General features: G+C 39.9%; 1 protein-coding gene across 7 annotated transcripts in view; it reads right to left on the reverse strand.

The window, feature by feature from the left end:
• The window catches only part of SCYL3 (SCY1 like pseudokinase 3), a 58,643-nt gene that overhangs the window by 29,548 nt on the left and 6,702 nt on the right, over nucleotides 1-22,393 (reverse strand). For 6 of the 7 annotated variants that reach the window (XM_010361047.2, XM_010361038.2, XM_010361030.2 and 3 more), the window contains exons 3-8: nucleotides 12,986-13,171; nucleotides 10,667-10,780; nucleotides 8,404-8,460; nucleotides 4,908-5,010; nucleotides 3,574-3,685; nucleotides 1,540-1,617 (exon numbers count right to left, since the gene is read on the reverse strand). In XM_010361047.2, coding sequence (XP_010359349.1) covers nucleotides 1,540-1,617; nucleotides 3,574-3,685; nucleotides 4,908-5,010; nucleotides 8,404-8,460; nucleotides 10,667-10,780; nucleotides 12,986-13,171 — 650 coding nt within the window. Of the gene's footprint in view, nucleotides 1-1,539; nucleotides 1,618-3,573; nucleotides 3,686-4,907; nucleotides 5,011-8,403; nucleotides 8,461-10,666; nucleotides 10,781-11,240; nucleotides 11,310-12,985; nucleotides 13,172-22,393 lie in introns of all 7 variants that reach the window. The other variant, XM_010361076.2, reaches the window with a different exon arrangement.

Here is a 22,393-nt window from a genome sequence, read left to right on the forward strand (position 1 = left end):
TATCAGCAAACAGGTTTACATAGAAACTCATTCCCACCTCCCTTCCAGTTATCAAGGTTCCGAGGGCCTCCTCTTAAGGCCAGCCCCATCCAGTCACTGCCCCAGCATTCCCCTCTCTTCCAGGACAATGCACTAACAGTCTTCCCCAACTTGACTGCAGCTTCAACTACTCCCTCCATTCTTCTGCTAGCCCCTTTCCCTCGTCTATTAATATGCTCAGGTCTCTTCCACCCTTACAAAATGCTTCCTTGACTCCATTTGTTTCTTCAGTGATAATATTTTCTCTCCAAGTTTTTCTCCAGTGTCTTTCTCACCTTCTGTTCACTTATCAGCCCAATGCATTCTCACTGCTGGAACAGCTCTTGCTAAGATAATGTTACCAGTGTCTTCCTAACTGCTAAATGAACAGGTCCTTGTTGATTCCTCCTACCTTTGTGAAATTCCCTACTCCTTTGGGAATATCATAGCCTTCCTAGCTCTCTGAGTCTCCTCTAACCCCTGCTTCTCATTCATCAGCCACCCCTTCCCACCAGCCACCACTTCCCACCAGCCCCCTTATAAGCTTGGGTGCCCTAGGATTACCATTTGGGTCCACTGTCCTTCATGCTACCCACTTTCTCTGTGAAAATATCACCAACTACAGGCTAACACCCTAATATTTCCCTCTAGCTCATCAGCTTAAGACTTCTCTCAAGCTTCAGACCTGTCTGGTCAACTGTCCATGTACATCTCTATCTAAAGTCCAACAGATAACTTCAAACCAACATATCCAACACTGAAGTCATAATTTTCCCTGCATATTAGGTCCTCTCCTCCAATATTCTCTATTTTATTTGGTGATAATCACTAAGGCTTCTCAGCTTTATCTTTTTAAACCTTTATTTTAGTGTCTTCTTCATTGTAGACATTAATGCCCTTATGTGTGGCTTCATATTTATTGCCTGGACTACCACAGTCTACTAACCAATCAAAATCTTAAATGAGTTAAGCCTTCCCGTAAAAGAGAACAAAGTGATCCACCTAAAGGGACATTAATCTGTTTCGCAGCCTGCTTCCACCTCTTTGATGGCTTCAATGCCTAAAGTCCCCTATTGACAAATAATGTCAGCACTCCTCACTGCCACATGGGAGGGGTACCTCCTACCTGTTCTTGTCTTGGAATTTCTCCCCCAGCAGGACTCAACTGCTTGCGGTTCTTGCACAAGTCACACTAGGTCTTGTCTTTGTGCATTTGTTTATGTTGCCCCTCTGCCTAGAATACCTTTTCTCTAATGACCTCCTCCTGCCTGTGTGTTCTCAGGACTCCTTCCAAAAGCTCTACTGTACCCACCTCTCTGTTTAAGGATTATCAGTCTGGGTACCTGTTTCCTTCACCAGAAATATCTATCCCAGGGCCTAGCAGAAAGCCTGACACATAGGAAATGTTCAATAAATGTGAAATAAACCAAATACCCGAGTCATCTTCTCTAGAATACCTCAAGTGATTACATGGAGTTAATCCAAGTTATTCAATTTAAATTCTTAATTTTCTGAACTTACTTAAAGAATTCTGTTTTTTCCTCTTCACTCTTCAATGTTAAACTTTTCAAGAAATTCACGACTTCCAGAAAATCATTTCTAAATGCCAAAAAGAGAAGGAATTCAGCAGAACAGATTAGAGAAGGCATGTTAAATATTGAGGCCATAACCACAGACTACATCAACATAATTTTAAACAAAGAAACATTCTCCTTTGCCATTTAAAGATTCTATTACAACTAAGTAGCTTATGAGACAAATACTACGGAACAATTAACTCTATGAAAATTAACATTTTAATATCAAAGAGATCTGTGAAGAGGATACAAGTTTAAACACACATATGCTAACATGCTTTATGGTTTCGTCAGAAAAGTCCTCCAAATTGTTGGTTGTAATAGGATGTTAAATGAAATATCCTGGGAGAAATGACATTACCATTACAAAATATTGGTGACTCTCCAGTCTCCTTTGATGAAATCAAAACTATTAAAGAGGCTGTGGAAAGTGGAATTTCCATACAGCAATCTTCTCATTTCTCCTGCTGTAATTTGCTTGGTCATTCTTTCAGCCAAGCAGGGATTAGTGCGAGAGGAGCGGTCAGTTTCCTATAGGGCTGCCAGAGAATTCCAAAGGCTGTGCACTGCTCAGCTCACATCCTACTGTATATGAGACTGTTGACCCCAAATGCTATGGCATACAAGCTGGACATTCTATTCAGAGGCCCAGTAAGCAGAGCTACCACCTGGGTCTCCACATCTTATGTTTATACCTATCTTAGGCTTCCCCTGGTTCAGCAGCAAAGATGTCGTAACTTAAATCTAATCAGTCAAATTGGTTCAGCTGCCTCTGTAAGGGATGCTGACCCTGGTTCCTACTGTTGTCTCTTGACTGGGGTTTCTCCCCACATTAACAGTGGGATTTTGGCAGGTGGGGTTTGTGTGTTTTCAGCTTTCTTCTCCCCTCTCAATTTACAACTCTTAATAACTCATTTTACACATAGTGATAAGAGAATCTATTTACCGTAAGGGATTGTTCTTTGTAGAGACTTTCTATCAAGTGAAATAAAATATTTCTAAGAATCATCCAAAAGGGCATAGAAATACCTTGGAAAGATTCTCATAGTGATAAATATATAAAATTTTTGTCAATTAAAAATACAAATGTTTAAAAACATCCTCAAAATGATGATCATCATAGGAAAAGTTCTGAATAGTTTCTTTGAAATATAAATGACAATATAATCCCAGTAACCACAAATGCTACTTATTTAATAAGATTACCCTCCCCACCTGCCCCAAGTTCTATCCTAGAGGTAATTTTCCCCACTTGGGAATAATATTAGCCTTCCCTTTGCTCTGGTTTTTCCCAAGCTCTAAATGCAAACACATAGGGTTTTTAGTTTTAAAACTGACATAAGGTTGGCTTTGCTAATAAAAGTCATGAATATGGAACTAACCTGTGCAGAAGTTCTGCAGTCATGGAAATAAAAAAATGAAGGGCACATAATTAAAACTAACCTTGAAGAGGGGGTCAAAAACATCTCTGAATCTAATAAAGTATTAAATTATATTGTGCCCTTCCCTCTAAACCGACTTCTTTGCTCTTCCATCACATACTACTAGACAAAGAAAATGAACTCATTCACCATCCCCATGAGAAAAAAATAATAATAAACTCATAATATAATGGCAGCAGAAAAGAAAGGCTAGGTTTAATAACTTTTTCAATTAACTTACAACTGTAAACCAGTGGACATACCTAGCTTCTTCACTATTAGAAGCCCTAATAAAGCTGGCTACAATTTCTCAATCCAAGCCTTCAAGACAATAAAGGATTTCTAAAACTTCCTATCTATAACAGGAAACTGACAGACAACCCAATTTCTTCCCTATTTTCTCCTGTGGACATGATTCAATCTCTCCTAATAATTAACAACAACAGAAACTGCACCATTTAGTCCTCCAAAATCCCCCCACTGGCACTTATCCAAGGTATGAGAGCAGGCAGCAGTGTTCCGGAAGCAGCCAGCGTCACCACACCAGATGCCCTCACCTGAAGAACTCATGAGATAGTAAGGTGCAGAGCGCTGGCCGACAGTTTGGAATGGGATTCAGCAAAGTTGAGTGCAAGGTCTGTTGAAAGCTGGAGAGAACATCCGCTGAAACTGAAATCCAGAGCTACAATTAGTTTCCAATGCCTTCTCCCTCTTTTCAGGACCTCTATAGCTGGAGACTGCCGAAAGCAAAAACCAACCTGTAAAAGCCCAAACAAACAAAGCCCTGGCTGTTGCTAAACAGCTTCCTGCTTGCCTTAGGCATAACTCCTTGGCAGGTGTAGAAAGTTGTCCTGCCACCACCATCAAACCCCACCCCAGGTGCCATTCCCTTCTATACCCTCTCATTTCCTGATTATCCGTTTAACCCAGCTCACGCCCAAAGAAGAAGGGCTAACTGTGATAGGTTTCAGGGCCTTTCTCAACAGGGGTTCCTCATCCATAGAACAGTTATATGAACAATTATATTTACAATTCTTCCAAGGATAGTAAATCATTGCTACCATTCTAAATACACAGAATAGTTAGTTCATTATACACAATGGATGCCTTTGGGCCTTAGGGTTTAATTCTCAAGTATTTGGGATGGGACAATTTAGAGCTGACAGCTGAATCAGAACACTGCATAAGCCTGGCAGAACAAACTGCATTAGAACTGGCACAAAGCTTGAGCTATGTGAGATGTAGGCCAGTAAGGGGCCTACTGTGACACATGCCTCGGTAAACTCAATGAGTGGAAAATTAAAGTCCTAAAGTGGGCACAGGAGAGTGAAGCAGCTGCCAAGCATGCAATTAGAGAACACAGAAGAGAGGAGAAAACAATGTCCTTAGTAGCCTGAGCTTTAAGAGACAATGAAAGAAAAAAGTGAAGAGTAAATTAAAGTAATAGGAAAATAAATCAAATGAGCTTTGAAAGAATAGAGAAATGTTAAGCCCAATTTAACAAAAAATTATGAATTTTACCCTATTATTCAGATTATTACATATAAATCATTAATGATAGTTATGTACTTATTGGCTGGTTCAATAAGGAATACAGTCTACATTTAGACCGCTTAAGTACTATTACCAATTAATAAGATAATCACACATGATACTGACAGCCATAGTTCAAAGTGCTTCCTACTTAAAATTCTTTTCACACGAATGCAAACGAATGAAACCCAAAGCTTCCTTCCCTACTGTTCTTAATATCTGCCCTAAAAAAGTTACCTGGTAAGCAGAAGATTCCTTACTATGCTCAAAGACTATAGTCCTTTGAATTCCACAGAGAACAGACCATGGATGATTTTCCTACTTATTCTACAGATGCAGTAGTATAACTCTAACTCACCCTGTTCATTTAAGATTGTGAGCAAACTTTCCACCAATGTTCCAAATGAAAAGGCATCCCGGGCATGTCCATGACACTCTGGGAGAGTTGTGAATTCTGGAGACTAAAAGCAGTAAAGACAATTAAAACTACAGGATCTGCCTTATAAGCCATTTCTAATTTGCTCTGAAGCACTTTCTCCCATGTTTGTATTTATTATACTCAAATCTGTCTTCAGAATACCACACATAAATGAATGTATAGGTCCTTAACACTATTAGTGAATAGAATTTGTGGAAGATTTTAAAACATTAAAATGGGCAAAAATTTTTAAAAAGGTCAGAGCATGGCACACGTCGGTGGCTTTTAAAAATATTTTCACTGCAACCCATGGTAAAGAATATGTCTTATATCGTGACCTACTACACATACATGTGCATAAATACACACATAATGGAAACAAAAGTTTCATAAAACAATGCTTAGCCTTACTATCCAAGATGCCCAAGGACATCTTTTATTCTATTTTTTTGTAAAATGCTAGTCAGGACCCCCTAAATTGACTTAAAACCCACAAATCACCAATTTTAAAAACACTAGTGTATATGTGTGTGTGTGTGTGTGTGTGTGTGTGTATAAAAAATACTGATTTGGATAAATCTGATTTATTTCAAGTCTTAGGTCTACACTTAAGTTTATAGTTGAGTTCATATTTCCTGTAAAGCACACTAAATATATCTTTGGGAATTGTTTATTTACAGTGGCTATAAGAACAAATTTACAGAGGGAGCATCTGCTTTTGAATTTATTGGTAAACAGAATATTTCTTTGCCAGCACCCTAATGTTAATAATCATTCTCCTGTGCATCTTGAAATCCTAAGTAATGGACAGCTAGAGATAGATGAATGGTTTGGGTGACATACAAGAAAGGACCTAGGGCTTCTGCTTCCACAATTATTGTGGATTCCAGGAAAGTACAACTACTGATAATGGTTTCACTGTTTCCCCACCCAAATCTCATCTTGAATTATAACTCCCACAATTCCCACATGTCCTGGGAAGAACCAGTGGGAGGTGACTGAATTATGGGGGCAGGTCTTTCCTGCCCTGTTCTCATGATAGTGAATGAGCCTCACAAGATCTAATGGTTTTAAAAAGGGGAGTTTCCCTGCACAAGCTCTCTTGTCTGCCACCAGGTGAGACGTGCCTTTCACCTTCTGCCATGATTGTGAGGCCTCCCCAGCCACGTGGAAGTGTAAGTCCAATGAACCTCTTTCTTTTGTAAATTGCCCAGTCTTGGGTATGTCTTCATCAGCAGCATGAAAACGGATTAATATAGTAAACTGTTACCAGTAGAGTGGGGTGTTACTGAAAAGATACCCGAAAATGTGGAAGAGACTTTGGAACTGGGTAACTGGCAGAGGCTGGAACAGTTTGGAGGGTTCAGAAGAAGACAGGAAATGTGGAAAAGTTTGGAACTTCCTAGAGACTTGTTGAATGGCTTTGACAAAAATGCTGCTAGTGATATAAACAATAAGGTCCAGGCTGAGGTGGTCTCAGATGGAGATGAGGAACTTATTGGGAACTGGAGCAAACGTGACCTTTGTTATGTTTTAGCAGAGACTGGTGGCACTTTGCCCCTGCCCTAAAGAACTGTGGAACTTTGAACTTAAAAGAGATGATTTAGGGTATTGGGTGGAAGAAATTTCTAAGCAGCAAAGCATTCAAGAGGTGACTTGGGTGCTGTTAAAGGCATTCAGTTTTAAAAGGAAAACACAGCATAAAAGTTTGAGAAGTTTGCAGCCTGACAATGCAATAGAAAAGAAGATCTCAGGTGAAATTCATGCCGGCTGCAGAAGTTTGCATAAGTAATGAGGGGCCAAATGTTAATCCCCAAGACAATGGGGAAAATGTCTCCAGGGCATGTCAGAGATCTTCACGGCAGCCCCTCCCATCACAGGCCTGTAGGCCTAGGAGGAAAAAGTGGTTTCACGGGCCAGGCCCAGGGTGCCCGTGCTGTGTAAAGCCTAGGGACTTGGTGCCCTGCATCTCAGCCGCTCTAGCCGTGCAGAAATGGGCCAACGTAGAGCTCGGGATGTGGCTTCAGAGGGTGCAAGCTCCAAGCCTTGGCAGCTTCCACGTGGTGTTGAGCCTACAAGTGCACACAAGTCAAGAATTGGGGTTTGGGAACCTCCACCTAGATTTCAGAAGATGTAAGGAAATGCCTGGATGCCCAGGCAGAAGTTTGCTGCAGGGGCAGGGCCCTTATGGAGAACCTCTACTAGGGCAGTGTGAAAAGGAAATGTGGGGATGGAGCCCCCACACAGAGTTCCTACTGGGGCACCACCTAATGGAGCTGTGAGAAAGGGGCCAACATCCTCCAGATCCCAGAATGGTAGATCCACTGACAGCTTGCACCGTGTGCCTGAAAAAGCTGCAGACATTCAAGACCAGCCTGTGAAAGCAGCCAGGAGGGAAACTGTACCCTGCAGAGCCACAGGGGTAGAAGCTGCCCAAGACCATGGGAATCCACCTCTTGCATCAGCATGACCCGGATGCGAGACATAGAGTCAAAGGAGAGCCCATTTTGGAGCTTTAAGATTTGACTGCCCCATTGGATTTCAGACTTGCATAGGGCCTGTAGCCCCTTTGGCCAATTTCTCCCATTAGGAATGGCTGTATTTACCCAATGCCTGTACCCTCATTGTATCTAGGAAGTAACTAACTTGCTTGTGATTTTACAGGCTCATAGGTGGAAGGGACTTGCCTTGTCTCAGATGAGATGTTGGACTACTGACTTTTGAGTTAATGATGAAATGACTGAAGACTTTGGGGGACTGCTGGGAAGACATGATTGGTTTTGAAATGTGAGGACATGAGATTGGGGAGGGGCCAGGGGAGGAAGGATGTGGTTTGCCTGTGACTCTCATCTTGGATTGTAACTCCCACAATTCCCATGTGTTGTGGGGAGGAACCCAGTAGAAGGTGATTAAATTATGGAGGTAGATCTTCCCTGCATTCTTCTGGTAATAGTCAGTAAGTCTCATAAGACTTGATGGTTTTAAAAAAGGGAATTTCCTTGCACAAGCTCTCTTCTCTTGTCTGCTGCCATGTGAGAAGTGCCTTTCACCTTCTGCCATGATTGTGAGGCCTCCCCAGCCACATGGAACTGTAAGTCCAATAAACCTCTTTCTTTTATAAATTGCCCAGTCTCAGGTATGTCTTTATCAGCGGCATGAAAACAGACTAATACAACTACTTATCGTGAAATGGGCATAATAGTCTGTTCACACTGAGGTATCTCTACCTCATATCATAGGTGTTTATGTGACAAAAAAATTTAAGCTGGTTCCCTGGCTGTGGCAATAAGATTAACCTTAGAAAGCTTTAAGGCCAGAGGAATTATGAGGCACCTATAACTCAGTAAAGAAAGGAATAAGCAGAGGAAAGTTTTTTAAAATTTCATACTTAGTTACACAAAGGTGCCTTCATTACATGTGAAGTATATCATCTTACCATCTCTTCAGGAGGGATAGATGCTGGGTCTCTTATTGACTGAATGCTCTTCAGAAACTAGACAGAGAAATAAATTAAAGAAAATGATTCATACATATGTTTGGTAAACTAATCTCTTACATCAGGTAACATAAGCAATGAGCAACGCAAACAGCAGCAATTAAACCTTCAAATCAATGCCACACATTAGATGCACAAATTTAAAATGCTCCTAATTTAAAAAATGCAAATGAAGTACCTAGCACAGCACAAGACATAGTAATAAATGGTAGTTCCTTTTCCTCTCCCCTTCATCTGGTTTAACAGACACGCTCTGCTGTTCAGAGGCATCTGTGCATCTGATTTCCTTATATGGAAATTAGAACACTTCTTTCTCTTCCTGCTTAGATATTAACAATAAGAAGGTTTTTCTAGCACAGAACAAATCTGTCATTAATCTCACTAAATCAAATGAACCTTAAGTCTTGCTACCACACGAGATTAGAAAGTTGAGAACCTTAGCTATGGAGACAAAACCAACATCCACAGAATAAGTATGTTAATTTACTAGTTTCGAAGATTATTTTTGAAGAGCTTATATGTCCCGAACATCATTGAGAGCACTAAGAATACAAGATGAATGCAATAAAGTTCTGCCCCCAACCAGGTGCTCACAACCTAGAATGTAAACTAAGAATCTCCATAAACGTGCTGAGTGCCCTGGAAGCACCGGGGTGACTAATTTTGTTGGGTAGGGGAGTGCCTAGGGGAAGAAGTCACAGAAAGGAGATTGAAGCCAGATCTTAGATGAGTTTACATTTTCCAGAAGCCAAGGAGAAGAAATGCATTCCAGCAACAGAATGGCCTACAAAGAAGAAGAGTGTGAAGGAAGAAGGCATATGTGGGGACACAGCTGAACTACATGGAACAAGATGTAACCAGACTACAGCTCAAGAACTCTTGAGTGAGGCCAGGCTCCGTGGCTCACATCTGTAATCCCAGCACTTTGGGAGGCTAAGGTGGGCAGATAACCTGAGGTCAGGAATTTGAGACCAGCCTCGGCAACATGGCAAAACCTCATCTCTATCAAAAATATAAAAAATTAACCAGGTGTGGTGGTGTGCACCTGTGGTCCCAGCTACTTAGGAGGCTGAGGTGGGAGGATCACTTGAGCCAGGGAGGCAGAGGTTGCAGTGAGCCGAGATCACACCACTGCACTGCAGCCTGGGTGACAGAGGGAAATTCCGTTCCCCAGCACTCCCCTAAAAATCCTAAATGGTAAATGAGGCTGAAGGTAGGCTGGAGAAAGACTGTGAAGGCCCTTATATCCCATGGCAAAGAATTTGGAATAAACAGCACAGAAAGGATTACATGCTATTATATGAAGTACACAAAAGGTAAATTCAGGGAAAAAAGACATCAGTATGGGCAGAATAACCAGAGAGATGTCTTTGTGGTAGAGCATTTGAACTGAGCAAGAACCCATGAAGGTGCACGTTAGACATGGCCCCAAGTTAAGTGTGGAAGCAGCACAAAAGAGAACAGGGGAAATTAGACTGAAACAGTAAGTCAACAGTGAGTCACCATTTCCGTAGGGATATTAAAATTCCGTAGGGATTTTTTTCTGTAAGGAAGAGTGAATGCAATGGCAACATGCAAAATGTGAAGAGAACACACAAAACAGAAAACAGAAAGGTTCATCAACCTGGGAGGGAAACATGCAGACAAAAGTATAAGGAATACTACGTCAGCAACAACACAGTCCACTAGGAGTTAAGATGCACAGGTCCTAAGTCCAGCTACTAAGATACCATGTATGAATTTGGGCAACTCGGACAATTGTTCAAAGAACATTTTCTGAGTAACTATTATGTGCCAGGCACTATTCTAGGTAGAGGTATAATGATAAGAGACTCACACCCTTAAGAGCCCAACCACTGGAATACAAGACAGATACATAAAGGTAATTTCACTATCAAGTGGTATGATCAAAGTAAGTACAAGGTACTATGGGGCAGAGGGAGGAGGGGCATTTAACTAAAGTATCTGAACAAAACATTTTACCTCTCTCAGTCTCAGGTTCATTTATAAAATAAGGAGAAAGGATACATGACCCCTACTGCCTCTGAGGAACAAAATGCTACAATTCTATAAATGAGGGCACTGAAAAAAATTCAAGTCTCTAAAGACCAAACTAACACTGAAGGAAAGTGCCTAGGCAAGAACCACATACTAAGACGCTATTAAAAACCAAGTAAGGAAGGGGGGCTGTCCCCTGGCTTACCTCTGGTGTGGCCTGAGAAATTTTGCAAACAGTTTCCATTGCTCCTAGTTTCCAGTGCCCATCTTCACTCACAAACACAGATGATAAACAGACATTATTGTGTGTTAATTGTCCCTGGAAAAAAAAAAGAACAGAAGGAAGAGTGCCACTCTAGGATCTGAAATAGAAATTTATTTAAAAAAATGTTTTTCTCCATCTCTCACAATCTTTATTTTAAAAAACCAAATACTAATCACCAAAAAAATTATGGCAAGCCTTCCCACTTGTGGCATGATAAATGGAACTATGACTTTAAGAAACAACAAATTGAATGAAGTTAGATAAAAGGAAAAATGGAAGGGAAGGGCTTTTGTTATCTCCCGCTGCCTCATGTGGCAGGTTAATAAACACATTAAAGCCAGTGCACACAGTCATCTCCCCATTTCTGTGGGAGTCAGGAGATACACATGTTCTTAAACATAAATTTACAAGTCTGTATAGCCTATATTATTTACTTCCAATGCCTTTAAAGATAAAATATATCTTTGCTCACATAAGTTATTTTATTAATTTTCTTCTCTAGATTCTTTCTCACCTACATTCTATCACGAACCCAGATCCACTTCACCTGAAATCTTGTCAGTAGGCATTAAAAAAATTCTGCCTGAAGAAGAGGAAAATGGAATGATAAGGACCACCAGAAAATATCCCACAGACCACAAAAGAGCCCATTTTAAAACTGTAAAAACAGTACAGTCAAATAAGAGAAAGGGAGAAAATAAGAACAGGATTCAGGTATTATTTTTCCCCAAACCAAAAATCATTTCAGTAGACAAAAAAGTACGTTTAAAGTTATTATGTATGTATGTAATGTATGTATGTATTTATTACAGGGTCTCTGTTGCTCAGGTTGGAGTGTAGTGGCATGATCACAGCTCACTGCAGCCTTGATCTCCTGGGCTCAAGCAATCCTCCCACCTCAGCCTCCCGAGTAGGGGGGACTACAGGCATGTGCCACCATGCCTGGCTCATTTTTTATAATGTTTTTGTAGAGATAGGGTCTTGCCATGTTGCCCAGGCTGGTCTCAAACTCCTGGGCTCAAGCAATCTGCCTACCTCAGCCTCCCAAAGTGCTGGGATTACAGGTGTGAGCCATTGCACCTGGCCAAAAGAGCAGTTTAAATATTCTACCCAATACATCACATATGTAAATATTTTTATAGAGAATACTCCAAAGGATCAATATTTTTTAAAGGAAGGTTTAGAATAGTGTGTATAGTATATTTCCATTTGAGAAAAAAATGAAAGTGAAGAAGTTTACACACTAGATATTTGTTTCATATGCACAAAAAACATCTCTGGAATAATACACGAGTCACCATCATTGCCTCTGAAGAGAGGAATTAGGGCACCGGATTCAAGGATGGGAGAGGGACACCTCACCCACAGAGTGTACAAACTTTTTAACCATGTGTATGCACTTTTGTCAACAAAGAAGATATTTCTCCCCATTGAACCATTAATAATTCTCATTATCATGTGACCTTGTAAACATACTTTTAAGAGACTATAAACCCAATATGATATTTGGAGACTGTGTCTCAAATTAATAGAAAAAATTTAAAAACATACATAAAGATGAGTCAAGTCCAAGTGTTTCTAACCTGTGCTTGGTATTTTTTAATCTTGGTGGACTGCCAAAGACCTTAATGCTTCAGAATGCAAATACCATTAAGAAAACAGTAATACTGTCAAGAAACAGACCAGAAGTAAACCTAGGAACCACCATCTTCTAGTAATAGCAAACGTCGTCAGAGAGTCAAGCACACTGGTTACACCACAGAAATGTTAAGAGGCTGTCTCTCAATTGGCCCCAACTACTCAAATGGGAAAGGATATGTATATATTCTGCCTTTTCCTAAGAAATGGTCATTTCTTTCTTCAAAATCTAAAATGGGACACAACTCCTGAAAACAAATGGGAACTTTAGTCTAAGGCAGCACTGATATTACACCTTTTCTTTGTTTTAATAACTCATGCCAGCTGTAGCTATTTTTAGGCAAAGAATTATCCAAAACTAGAGGCAGACTATAGTAAACTAAAATAAAATTCTAAAAATAACTGTCCAGGGACACAGAACTAGTTGTGCATTCAATAAAACCTTTATCTATTGCACCTCTTGTGCCTTCCAACGTGCTGTTTTTTCTCAGGAAGTTTTCTAATAATAACACTAACTTACAATTTCTATACACACCATAATTTGTAAGTATTACCACACACATCATCCCCCTACCCCCATCTACATCAAAGTCTGTGAGGCAGACTATACAGGTTACTTACTCTGTCATGAAGAAAGATAAGAGCCAGCAATATGTCATAGATCCCAGCACAGACCTCTGCAGAAGACAGTGTTTCCAAAGCCACTTCCAGGGGCTGTACTCGCTCAGTGACAAGATGAATGCCATCCGCTTCCACAGTACAAGATAAAAATCTTAGCAAGCAAGGGTGACGAAGTGTCTTCAAATGCTTTAAAAATACAAACAGAAGAGCTGAAGTTAATGACCCCAAACCAGATTATAGTTTCATATACATTATGGGAGAAATCAGAACATGTATACTTGCAGTTAAGGCTCTTTTGAGTGCCCTACCTTCCTCCCTACCCGCTAAATTTCACATAAGGCAAAGATCTATGACTTGTTCTGACATCATTCAATTTACTAACATTTAAATGACTCTACAGAAATTTACAGTTCCATTATGGTAGTGTAAGCCTCATAAGAGCCCAGATCTCTCAACGATTACTGCTATCAACTAAACAAAGTGCCAGAAATAACTGAAATCCCAAAAAGTAAGCAAATGCAAGCAGATTATGGAGGGGAGTCAAACCTGAAGAAGCGACACCAATGGGGGTAAGTTTCTTGGTTTGGGGAAATTTTCCCCATCTCACAGCTATGCATGGAGACAGGCCCCAGTTGCAAAGCAGTGTAACAAAGGTGCTAAAAGTCCAATAAAAACTTTACCATCTTTCTGGCTGAAAGAATGATAGAAAAGAACAGGAAGGCGAGTATGAGGAGGATATCCCAGAGAGGAGACAGCTGGAGAGATGCCCTGATTTTTCACATACCCACAAATTCTCAGAAGCAAGCATCCGCAGGATAGACCCAAACCAGCAAACTTTTGAGAAAGACAGATTGCAAATACTATTCACAGGAAGAGTAAGAGGAAGTAGTTCAAAAACTTGAGGCCTGAACTTAAATTAGCTGCCTGCTAAATAAAAAACATCAACATTTTCCAAAGGATTATAACAGAACAAAGAGTTATGTGACGTCACATTCAAAATGTCCAGGATGCACCCCCAAACTACTCAACATACAAAGAACCATAAAAATGTAACACATTCTCAATGGAAAAGACAACCAATAAACACCACCTCAAGGGCCTTCAGATATTAGAATGACCAGAAATAATTTAAAGCAGCTATTATAATCATCCTCCTAGAGATAAAGGAAAAGTCATAAAATAAATAGAAAGATACAAATTTCCAAAAGAAAAAAAGATTGAAAATAAAAAATTAATGTATAGACTCATTAACAGAATGGATAGGACAGAATAAAGAATCAGTAAACTTGAAAATAGTAACCAATCTGAAGAATAAAAAATATTTTTAAAAAATGATCAGAGGGGCCAGGTGTGGTGGCTCAAACCTGTAATCCCAGCACTTTGGGAGGCCAGTGCAGGAGGATTACTTCAGCCCAGGAGTTTGAGACCAGCCTGGGCAACACAGTGAAACCCCCGTCTCATAAAGAAAAATTAAGAAAGAAAAAAAAGGAGACCAGAGCCTCAGAAACCTGTGACAATAACAAAAGGTCAAATAAATATAACTGAAGTCCCAAAAAGAGAAAAGAAAAAAATTGGGGCATAAAAAATACAATGGATGAAAATTTAAATTTGGCTAAATACTTAGGTTTACAGACTTAAGAATTTCAGTGAATATAAAACAAGATAAAATTTTTTAAAAGCACACTTAAACATATTACCATCAAACTGCTAAATATCAAAGATAAAAAAATCTTGGAAGCAGCTAAAGGAAACACATTATATGGAGGAGAATGATGATTTAAACAACTGCAGATTTCTCATCAGGAAACATGGAGGGCAAGAAACAATGAAACGTTTAAAATGCTGAAAGAAAAAACTATCAGCTTGGAATACTGTGTCTAAGCAAAAGTAACCTTCAGAGACAAAGGCAAAATAAAAGCACTTTTGGTGACAAAAAGAAAATTTCTTGCCAGAAGACCTGCTATTTAAAAAATGCTCATGGAGGTTCTACAAATGGAAGAAAAAATGATACCAAAGGGAAACCTGAATTTTCAGGAATGAAGGAGCAGCATGAGAAATGGTAAATATTACAATAAATATGAAGGCTTTTTTTGTTTCCTTCTTCTTTTTTGAGATAGGGTCTCACTCTGTCGCCTAGGTTGGAGTGCAGTGGCGCAATCTCAGCTCACTGCAACCTCCGCCTCCCGGTTCAAGCGATTCTCCTGCCTCAGCCTCCCGAGTAGCTGGTACTATAGGCTTGCACCACTATGCCCAGGTAATTTTTGTATTTTTAGTAGAGACAGGGTTTCACCATGTTGGCCAGGCTGGTCTTGAACTCCTGACCTCGGGCAATCCACCTGCCTCAGCCTCCCAAAGTGTTGGGATTACAGGCGTGAGCCATTGTGCCCAGGTGAAGGCCACATTTTTACCTCTTCAATTATTTAATCACTACTTAAAGCAGATATTTTAATAATTCCTGGTGAGGTTTTCAATGTGTATGAATGAATGTACAGTTAATATGTGTGTAACAAAGAACAGTAGGGATGGGAGGTTGAAGATACCTACACTACAAGGCTTCTACATTTTATGTGACATGTGGACATGGTACAATATTAACCACAGTAGACTATTTTTTGCCCTATTTATTTTTAATTTTCTTAAATTAAAAAATTGATAATAGATACGCATATTTAGGGGGAGTACCTGTGATTTTAGTACCTTCATAATATTTGTAAAGATCTAATCAATATAATTGGGATATCCATCACCTTAAACATTTGTCTTTTCTTTATGCTAGAAACATGAGAATTATTCTCTTCTAGTTATGTAAAAATATACAATTGATTATTGTAAACTAGTCATCCTACTGACCTATCAAACACTAGATCTTACATCTTCTATCTTGTATCTTCTAACTGTGTATTTGTACCCATTAATCAACCTCTCTTCATCCCCTACAATCCCCTTCCTGGCCTCGTAACCACCAATCTACTCTCAACTCGTATGAGATCAACTGTTTTAGATTCCACATGAGTGACATCTTTCAGTGTGTGTCTTTCTGTGCCTGATTTACATCACTTAACGCAGCGGTCCCCAACCTTTCTGACACTAGGGACCAGTTTCATGGAACACAATTTTTTCACGGACCAGGGGAGGGGGGATTATTTCGGGACGAGACTGTTCTACCTTAAATCATCAGGCATTAGTTAGATTGTCATCAGAAGTGCACAACCTAGATCCCTTGCATACAAAGTTCACAACAGGGTTCCTGCTCCTATAAGAATCTAATGTTGCTGCTGATCTGACAAGAGGCAGAACTCAGATGGTAATGCTTGCGTGCGCACTGCTCACCTCCTGCTGTGCAATCCAGTTCCCAGAACCGGTACCAATCTGCAGCCTAGGAGTTGGGGACACCTGACTTAACATAATGTCCTCTAGGTCCTAAGATGTTATTGCAAATGATGGGATTTCATTCTTTTTATGGCTAAACAGTATTCCATCATATATATACACCACATTTTCCTTATCCATTCATCCACCAATGGACACTTAGGTTGATTTCACATTTTGGCTATTGTGAATAATACTGCAATAAATATAAGAGGGCAAATATCTCTTTTTTATATTGATTTCCTTTATTTTGGATACACACCCAGTAGTGGAATTGCTGAATCATTGGGTAGTTCTGCTTTTAGTGTTTTAAGGAACCTCCAGACAGTTTTCTGTAGTGGCTATACTAATTTACATTCCCGCCAACAGTATATGAGGATTCCCCTTTCTCCACATCATCACCAGCATCCAGGAGGATGGCGTGAACCCAGGAGGATTGTGTGAACCCGGGAGAATGGCGTGAACCCCGGAGGCGGAGCTTGCAGTGAGCCGAGATAGCGCCACTGCACTCCAGCCTGGGTGACAGAGCGAGACTCCTTCTCAAAAAAAAAAAAAAAAAAAGCGGCCGGGCGCGGTGGCTCAAGCCTGTAATCCCAGCACTTTGGGAGGCCGAGGCGGGCGGATCACGAGGTCAGGAGATCGAGACCATCCTGGCTAACACGGTGAAACCCCGTCTCTACTAAAAATACAAAAAACTAGCCGGGCGCGGTGGCGGGCGCCTGTAGTCCCAGCTACTCGGGAGGCTGAGGCAGGAGAATGGCGTAAACCCGGGAGGCGGAGCTTGCAGTGAGCTGAGATCTGGCCACTGCACTCCAGCCTGGACGACAGAGCGAGACTCTGTCTCAGAAAAAAAAAAAGTAGAAACCATTCTTAGCTAATCTGGGCGTAAGTTTGCTCACCTCTGCCACAGATCATCAATGAATATAAAACATATTTACAAAGTATTTTAATTTTGTTTATTCTGCTTTCTTACATTTTACCTTTTTACTTCTTATTTACTTACTCCCTTTGAAAATGTTTATGCTGGGCGCCGTGGCTTTCCCCTGAAATCCCAGCACTTTGGGAAGCTGAGGCGGGTGGATCACTTGAGCCCAGGGATTCAAGACCAGCTTGGGCAACATGGCGAAACCTCATCTCTACAAAAAAATACAAAAATTAGCTGGGCATGGCGGTGCCCACCTGTGGTCCCTGCTACTCAGGAGACTGAGGTTGGAGGATCGCTTGAGCTGGAGAGGTCCAGGCTGTAATGAGCCATGATCAAGTCACTGCACTCCAGCGTTGGCAACAGAGCTAGACCCTATCTAAATAAATAAAATAAAAATAAAACGTTTAAACATCTTTTAAACTTTTATCACAACTTGCTGGGTATGGATACCCCAACTTTTAGAAATCCCTACAATGGAATATTCCTGCTTCCTGCCCTGGTTTCTTTGTCCTACTTTCTAAGCAGACACTAGACACAGATGAAATGACAAGCATGAAACAATTTTGTGTCTGAACAAGGGAGGTTAAATCTGTGGAATATCTTCTCTAGATGGTCCTGGAACAGCTCTATCAGATCCTGACTTTCCAATCCCCACCCATGCAGCATATTTTGAAAATTTTAACATGAGTAACAGGAGATCCACAGTCCAAAATTCCTCCAACATTGAATAATTTTATCGTTTAATTACAGCAAAAAGAAACTGCTAGAAGGGTGGTTTTCCTTACAAACCATGAATTTCTGAAAGAAATGTCATGATATTAAAGCTCTAAGGTCTACCCTATACAATCACTGAGGAAGCCCTGTAAAGCAGTCATATTGGGAGGAGAGTGATAAAATATTTCATTTGGAAGATAACCCTCAAGATATTACCAGGTGGTGCCATTTTCACAAATAAACAGTGAGTACTGAACATTCCAAACACCTTCTTGGAAGACTATGGCCAGTATAAGAATCCATACCCTGCATTGGTACAGTTTTTGTATCAGATGCCTCAAAGTTCTATTAAACTACTTCCAGGCAGGGTCACAGGAAAATCATCTCAGTGGGTTGGTTTCTCCAATTACCTTTTTTTTTTTTTGAGACAGAGTCTCGCTATGTCACCCAGGCTGGAGTGCAGTGGCACAATCTTGGCTCACTGCAACCTCTGCCTCCCGGGTTCAACTGATTCTCCTGCCTCAGCCTCCCAAGCAGCTGGGACTATAGGCGCGCGCCACCACGCCCAGCTAATTGTTTTGTATTTTTAGTAGAGATGGGATTTCACTATGTTGGCCAAGCTGGTCTTGAACTCCTGAGCTTGTGATCTGCCTGCCTCAGCTTCCCAAAAAGCTGGGATTACAGGTGTGAGCCACCCTGCCCAGCCTCCAATGTCTTTTATTTTCTTATAATAATCTCAAATTTTGCCAACTCTAGGAATAGCTCCAAAAAGGTTTATTTATTTATTCTTAGGAAGAAAGTTGTTACCTTCCCTTGAGTTAGTTTAATAAAAACTAATTAAGAAAATATTGAAGAAAAAATTTCTCTAGGTAGCAATTACAAATTAACAAATACAGCAAAGATCCTGATAAACCAAAAATTGTGTTAGCAGGTTGGTTAAATCAGTTAAGTTTACCGGGAATAATTTTTTACAAGTGTTTTTTTGTTTTGTTTTTGAGACTGAGTGTAGCTCTTGTTACCCAGGCTAGAGTGCAATGGCGTGATCTCAGCTCACTGCACCCTTCGTGTCCCGGGTTCAAATGATTCTTCTGCCTCAGCCTCTCAAATAGCTGGGATTACAGGCACCCACCACCATGCCTGGCTAATTTTCGTGTTTTTAGTAGAGATGGTGTCTCACCATGTTGGCAAGGCTGGTCTCAAACTCCTGACCTCAGGTGATCCACCTACCTCGGCCTCCCAAAGTGCTGGGCTTACAGGCGTGAACCACCATGCCTGGCCTACAAGTGTGTTTTGAGCTACGGCTTCTGTATAAAATTATGTAGCCTCCCTCATATTTTCATTTTAAGAATCATTTCAAGTAATTTTCAAATGAATTTCAAATAATTTTCAAACCAAATCTTTCATGTTCTCTTCTGCTTACTGTTTTACTCTACCATGCCTAGAAAATGTCTTGATCCAAAGTGAGTTCGTGTTTGTTTAATAAAGGAGAGGAAGAAATGACTCACTGCATGTTTCTGAACAAGGCACTCAGCAAGAATCTTATTTGTCACTCTCCTTTGGTACATTCAATATTAAGCATAAATTATGCATATAGATTCACAGGAAAGGCTAGCAGTTCAGAATCAAATAGAACATTTTTTGATTCAAGCCTCTGCTGCTCTGAAGAATAGCAACAAGACATACTTGCTAAGGGTAACTAGGATATTTTTCAATCAAAATCAGTTGAACAAATAAATGGCCTTTGCCCTAGTAGAGAAAGATGACTATTTTTGAATGACAGTGTCTTGAAAGCACTTTCCCCAAAGTTATTGAATACCTGTTACATCCCATTCACTGTCCTAGGTCATGGTCTCTGAAAGAGGATTCTGAGTAAGGACCTTTACTGTTAAATAGGAATAGTATTATATAATTTATCACTGTTGATATTTATCTACACCCAAACAGGGATCTTAAGTATGAGATTCTATCCCTAAATATAAATGATTCCCATTTATCAGGAATCAGTTATGATTCAGTTATCCAGAGAATTCATTCAAGCCTCAGAGGCTTAACTTGTTATTGCTGTTCTGCCTCTGATTTGCTATTTCACTTTGAGAACTACACAAAGTTAACTGACTCAGCATTACAGCCCAAATCCACCTGCAGGCTTTTAGATGGGACAAAGCCATAATTCATGCTGTTAAATATGTTATAAAATGACCAAGATGCCTAAACTAGAGAACAAGGACCTTCAGGGAAAAATATTATTCCTTTTTCTCTGAAGATGTAAATCTAAGACAAAATGCAGATACTTTCTTTTTTTTTTTGGTAAATGTCCACTATCTGAAGGTTAGATCATAAACTAACAATAAAACGCAGAAAGGTAAAGGAATAAAGAATTCCATTGTGCAGAGCTTGCATTTGAGGTACTGATAAAACTTTTAGGTGGAAATGTTCAATAGGTAAGTGAAAATATGGATCTGGAGCTCAGACTAGAGATTTTGGCAGATAATTAGTTTAGAATAGCAGGTTGGATGGTTATCAACATTAAAGGAAAAAGGAGAGAGTGAAGTCTGAAAGGTGTGGTGGGGGCAAGTAGCTGGCCATTCCATCTGGTGGGTCCATCATATCTGAGGCATGAATGATACTTCAGAAGTTCTTCTGAGTGGATAGTGCCCAGGAGCCACATAAGGGCACTGCATTCTGATTATGAAGGGCAAAAAGTAATTTCTTAAAAAGTCAACCATGGGCCAGGTGCGATGGCTCACGCCTGTAATCCCAGTACTTTGGGAGGCTGAGGCAAGCGGATCACGAGGTCAAGGGATCGAGACCATCCTGGCCAACATGGTGAAACCCCATCTCTACTAAAAATACAAAAATTAGCTGCGTGTGGTGGCACGTGCCTGTAATCCCAGCTACTCAGGATGCTGAGGGCAGGAGAATCGCTTGAATCCAGGAGGCAGAGGTTGCAGTGAGCCAAGATCGAACCACTGCACTTTAGCCTGGGAGACAGAGCGAGACTCCATCTCAAAAAAAAAAAAAAAAAAAAAAAAGTCAGTATGAGAAAGAGGAGAACAGCTTTCCCCAACTAGAATGCAAGCTCCTTCGGACATAGCCATCATCTCTCCCATTTCTTGTTATGCCCACACGATGTGCATTCTTAAATACGTTGACCAACCCTTCCACAACAGCCTGAATCCATTATAGAGAAGAGCATAATGACTCCAACAATACTAAATAGAGCACTTATATAACATCTACATACCACTCCTAGATAGTCCAATGTGATTCCTGGCATAAAGACACTCAAGAATCATTTTTATAAGCTTTTATAAACTTACCACAAAGCTCTAATTAAACACTTGGATTACAGCAAACTACAGCCATCAAATACGGGCTTAGAATTTACCATTGTTTATAGGCTTACATATATGAGTCATCATCATCAGTTAGCAAATTATACTGTTAATTATAGCTGATGAATTCAAGATAAAATGAGATGGTCAGATAGAACTAAGTAGTTCTCATGTTATTTTGTGGCCAGAGCTTATACTTGCATTTCATCTTGGTGTACTATGACTGCTGTTTTTCACTTGTAACAGTGGAGAAAGTGTATATTTTTATCCAGTAACATCTGCCACAGAAAACACTATATATCTGCTTGAAATAATCGTTAAAACTACCAAAGGTGTGACCAACAACCCAAACTCTAGAGAAAGTGAGGCAAGCTAAATATATTGTTTTAGTATGTCAGATACCTAGGACATCAAATTCCTAAAATCTAACACATCGAATGCCATACATTTCTCAAGTACTATGACCTAGTTTTTTAAGATTACGAGAAACATTCTGAGAATCTAAAGTTATCACTTTGTTGCAATTTCAAATTTCCCAAATTCATATATGAGGTTTTCAAAGCCACAGAATGGCTTACCAAGAGACAAAGATGAACTATGTGCAAAGACTCAGACATGGCTTAAAAGGATATCTATGGATATTAAGGGGGAATAAGTCTTCCCTCTCAAGCTTCGCAATTCCTTCAGCATAGAAGTCCTCCAAAATGGAGAGTGGACTTTGTGTTTTTTTCCTTTAAAAACTCGATCTAGGTTATTCAATTTTCTTGGTACATGCACCATAAAGGGTAACACCATTTTTTAAAAATCTTATAAAGAAAAAAAAACTAAGAAAGATAAATCTCTAGTACCTTGCTGATAACAGTCAGTTTAAGTTATTATAAAAAACAATATGCACAATCTTATTAGATAAAAATAACAACAGGCATGTTAGACATGAACTGTAAGAACAAGAAAGCGAAGTAAGGCATTTTGTCTTTTGTAAAATCACAATAAAAAATTCTTCATATCTAGATGATGTAAAAAAGGGTCAAAAATGTGGTTCTACCAAAAAGCAAAATTACCTAG

This window comes from Rhinopithecus roxellana, chromosome 8 (genome assembly GCF_007565055.1).
Source record: "Rhinopithecus roxellana isolate Shanxi Qingling chromosome 8, ASM756505v1, whole genome shotgun sequence".
Lineage (NCBI taxonomy): Eukaryota > Metazoa > Chordata > Mammalia > Primates > Cercopithecidae > Rhinopithecus > Rhinopithecus roxellana.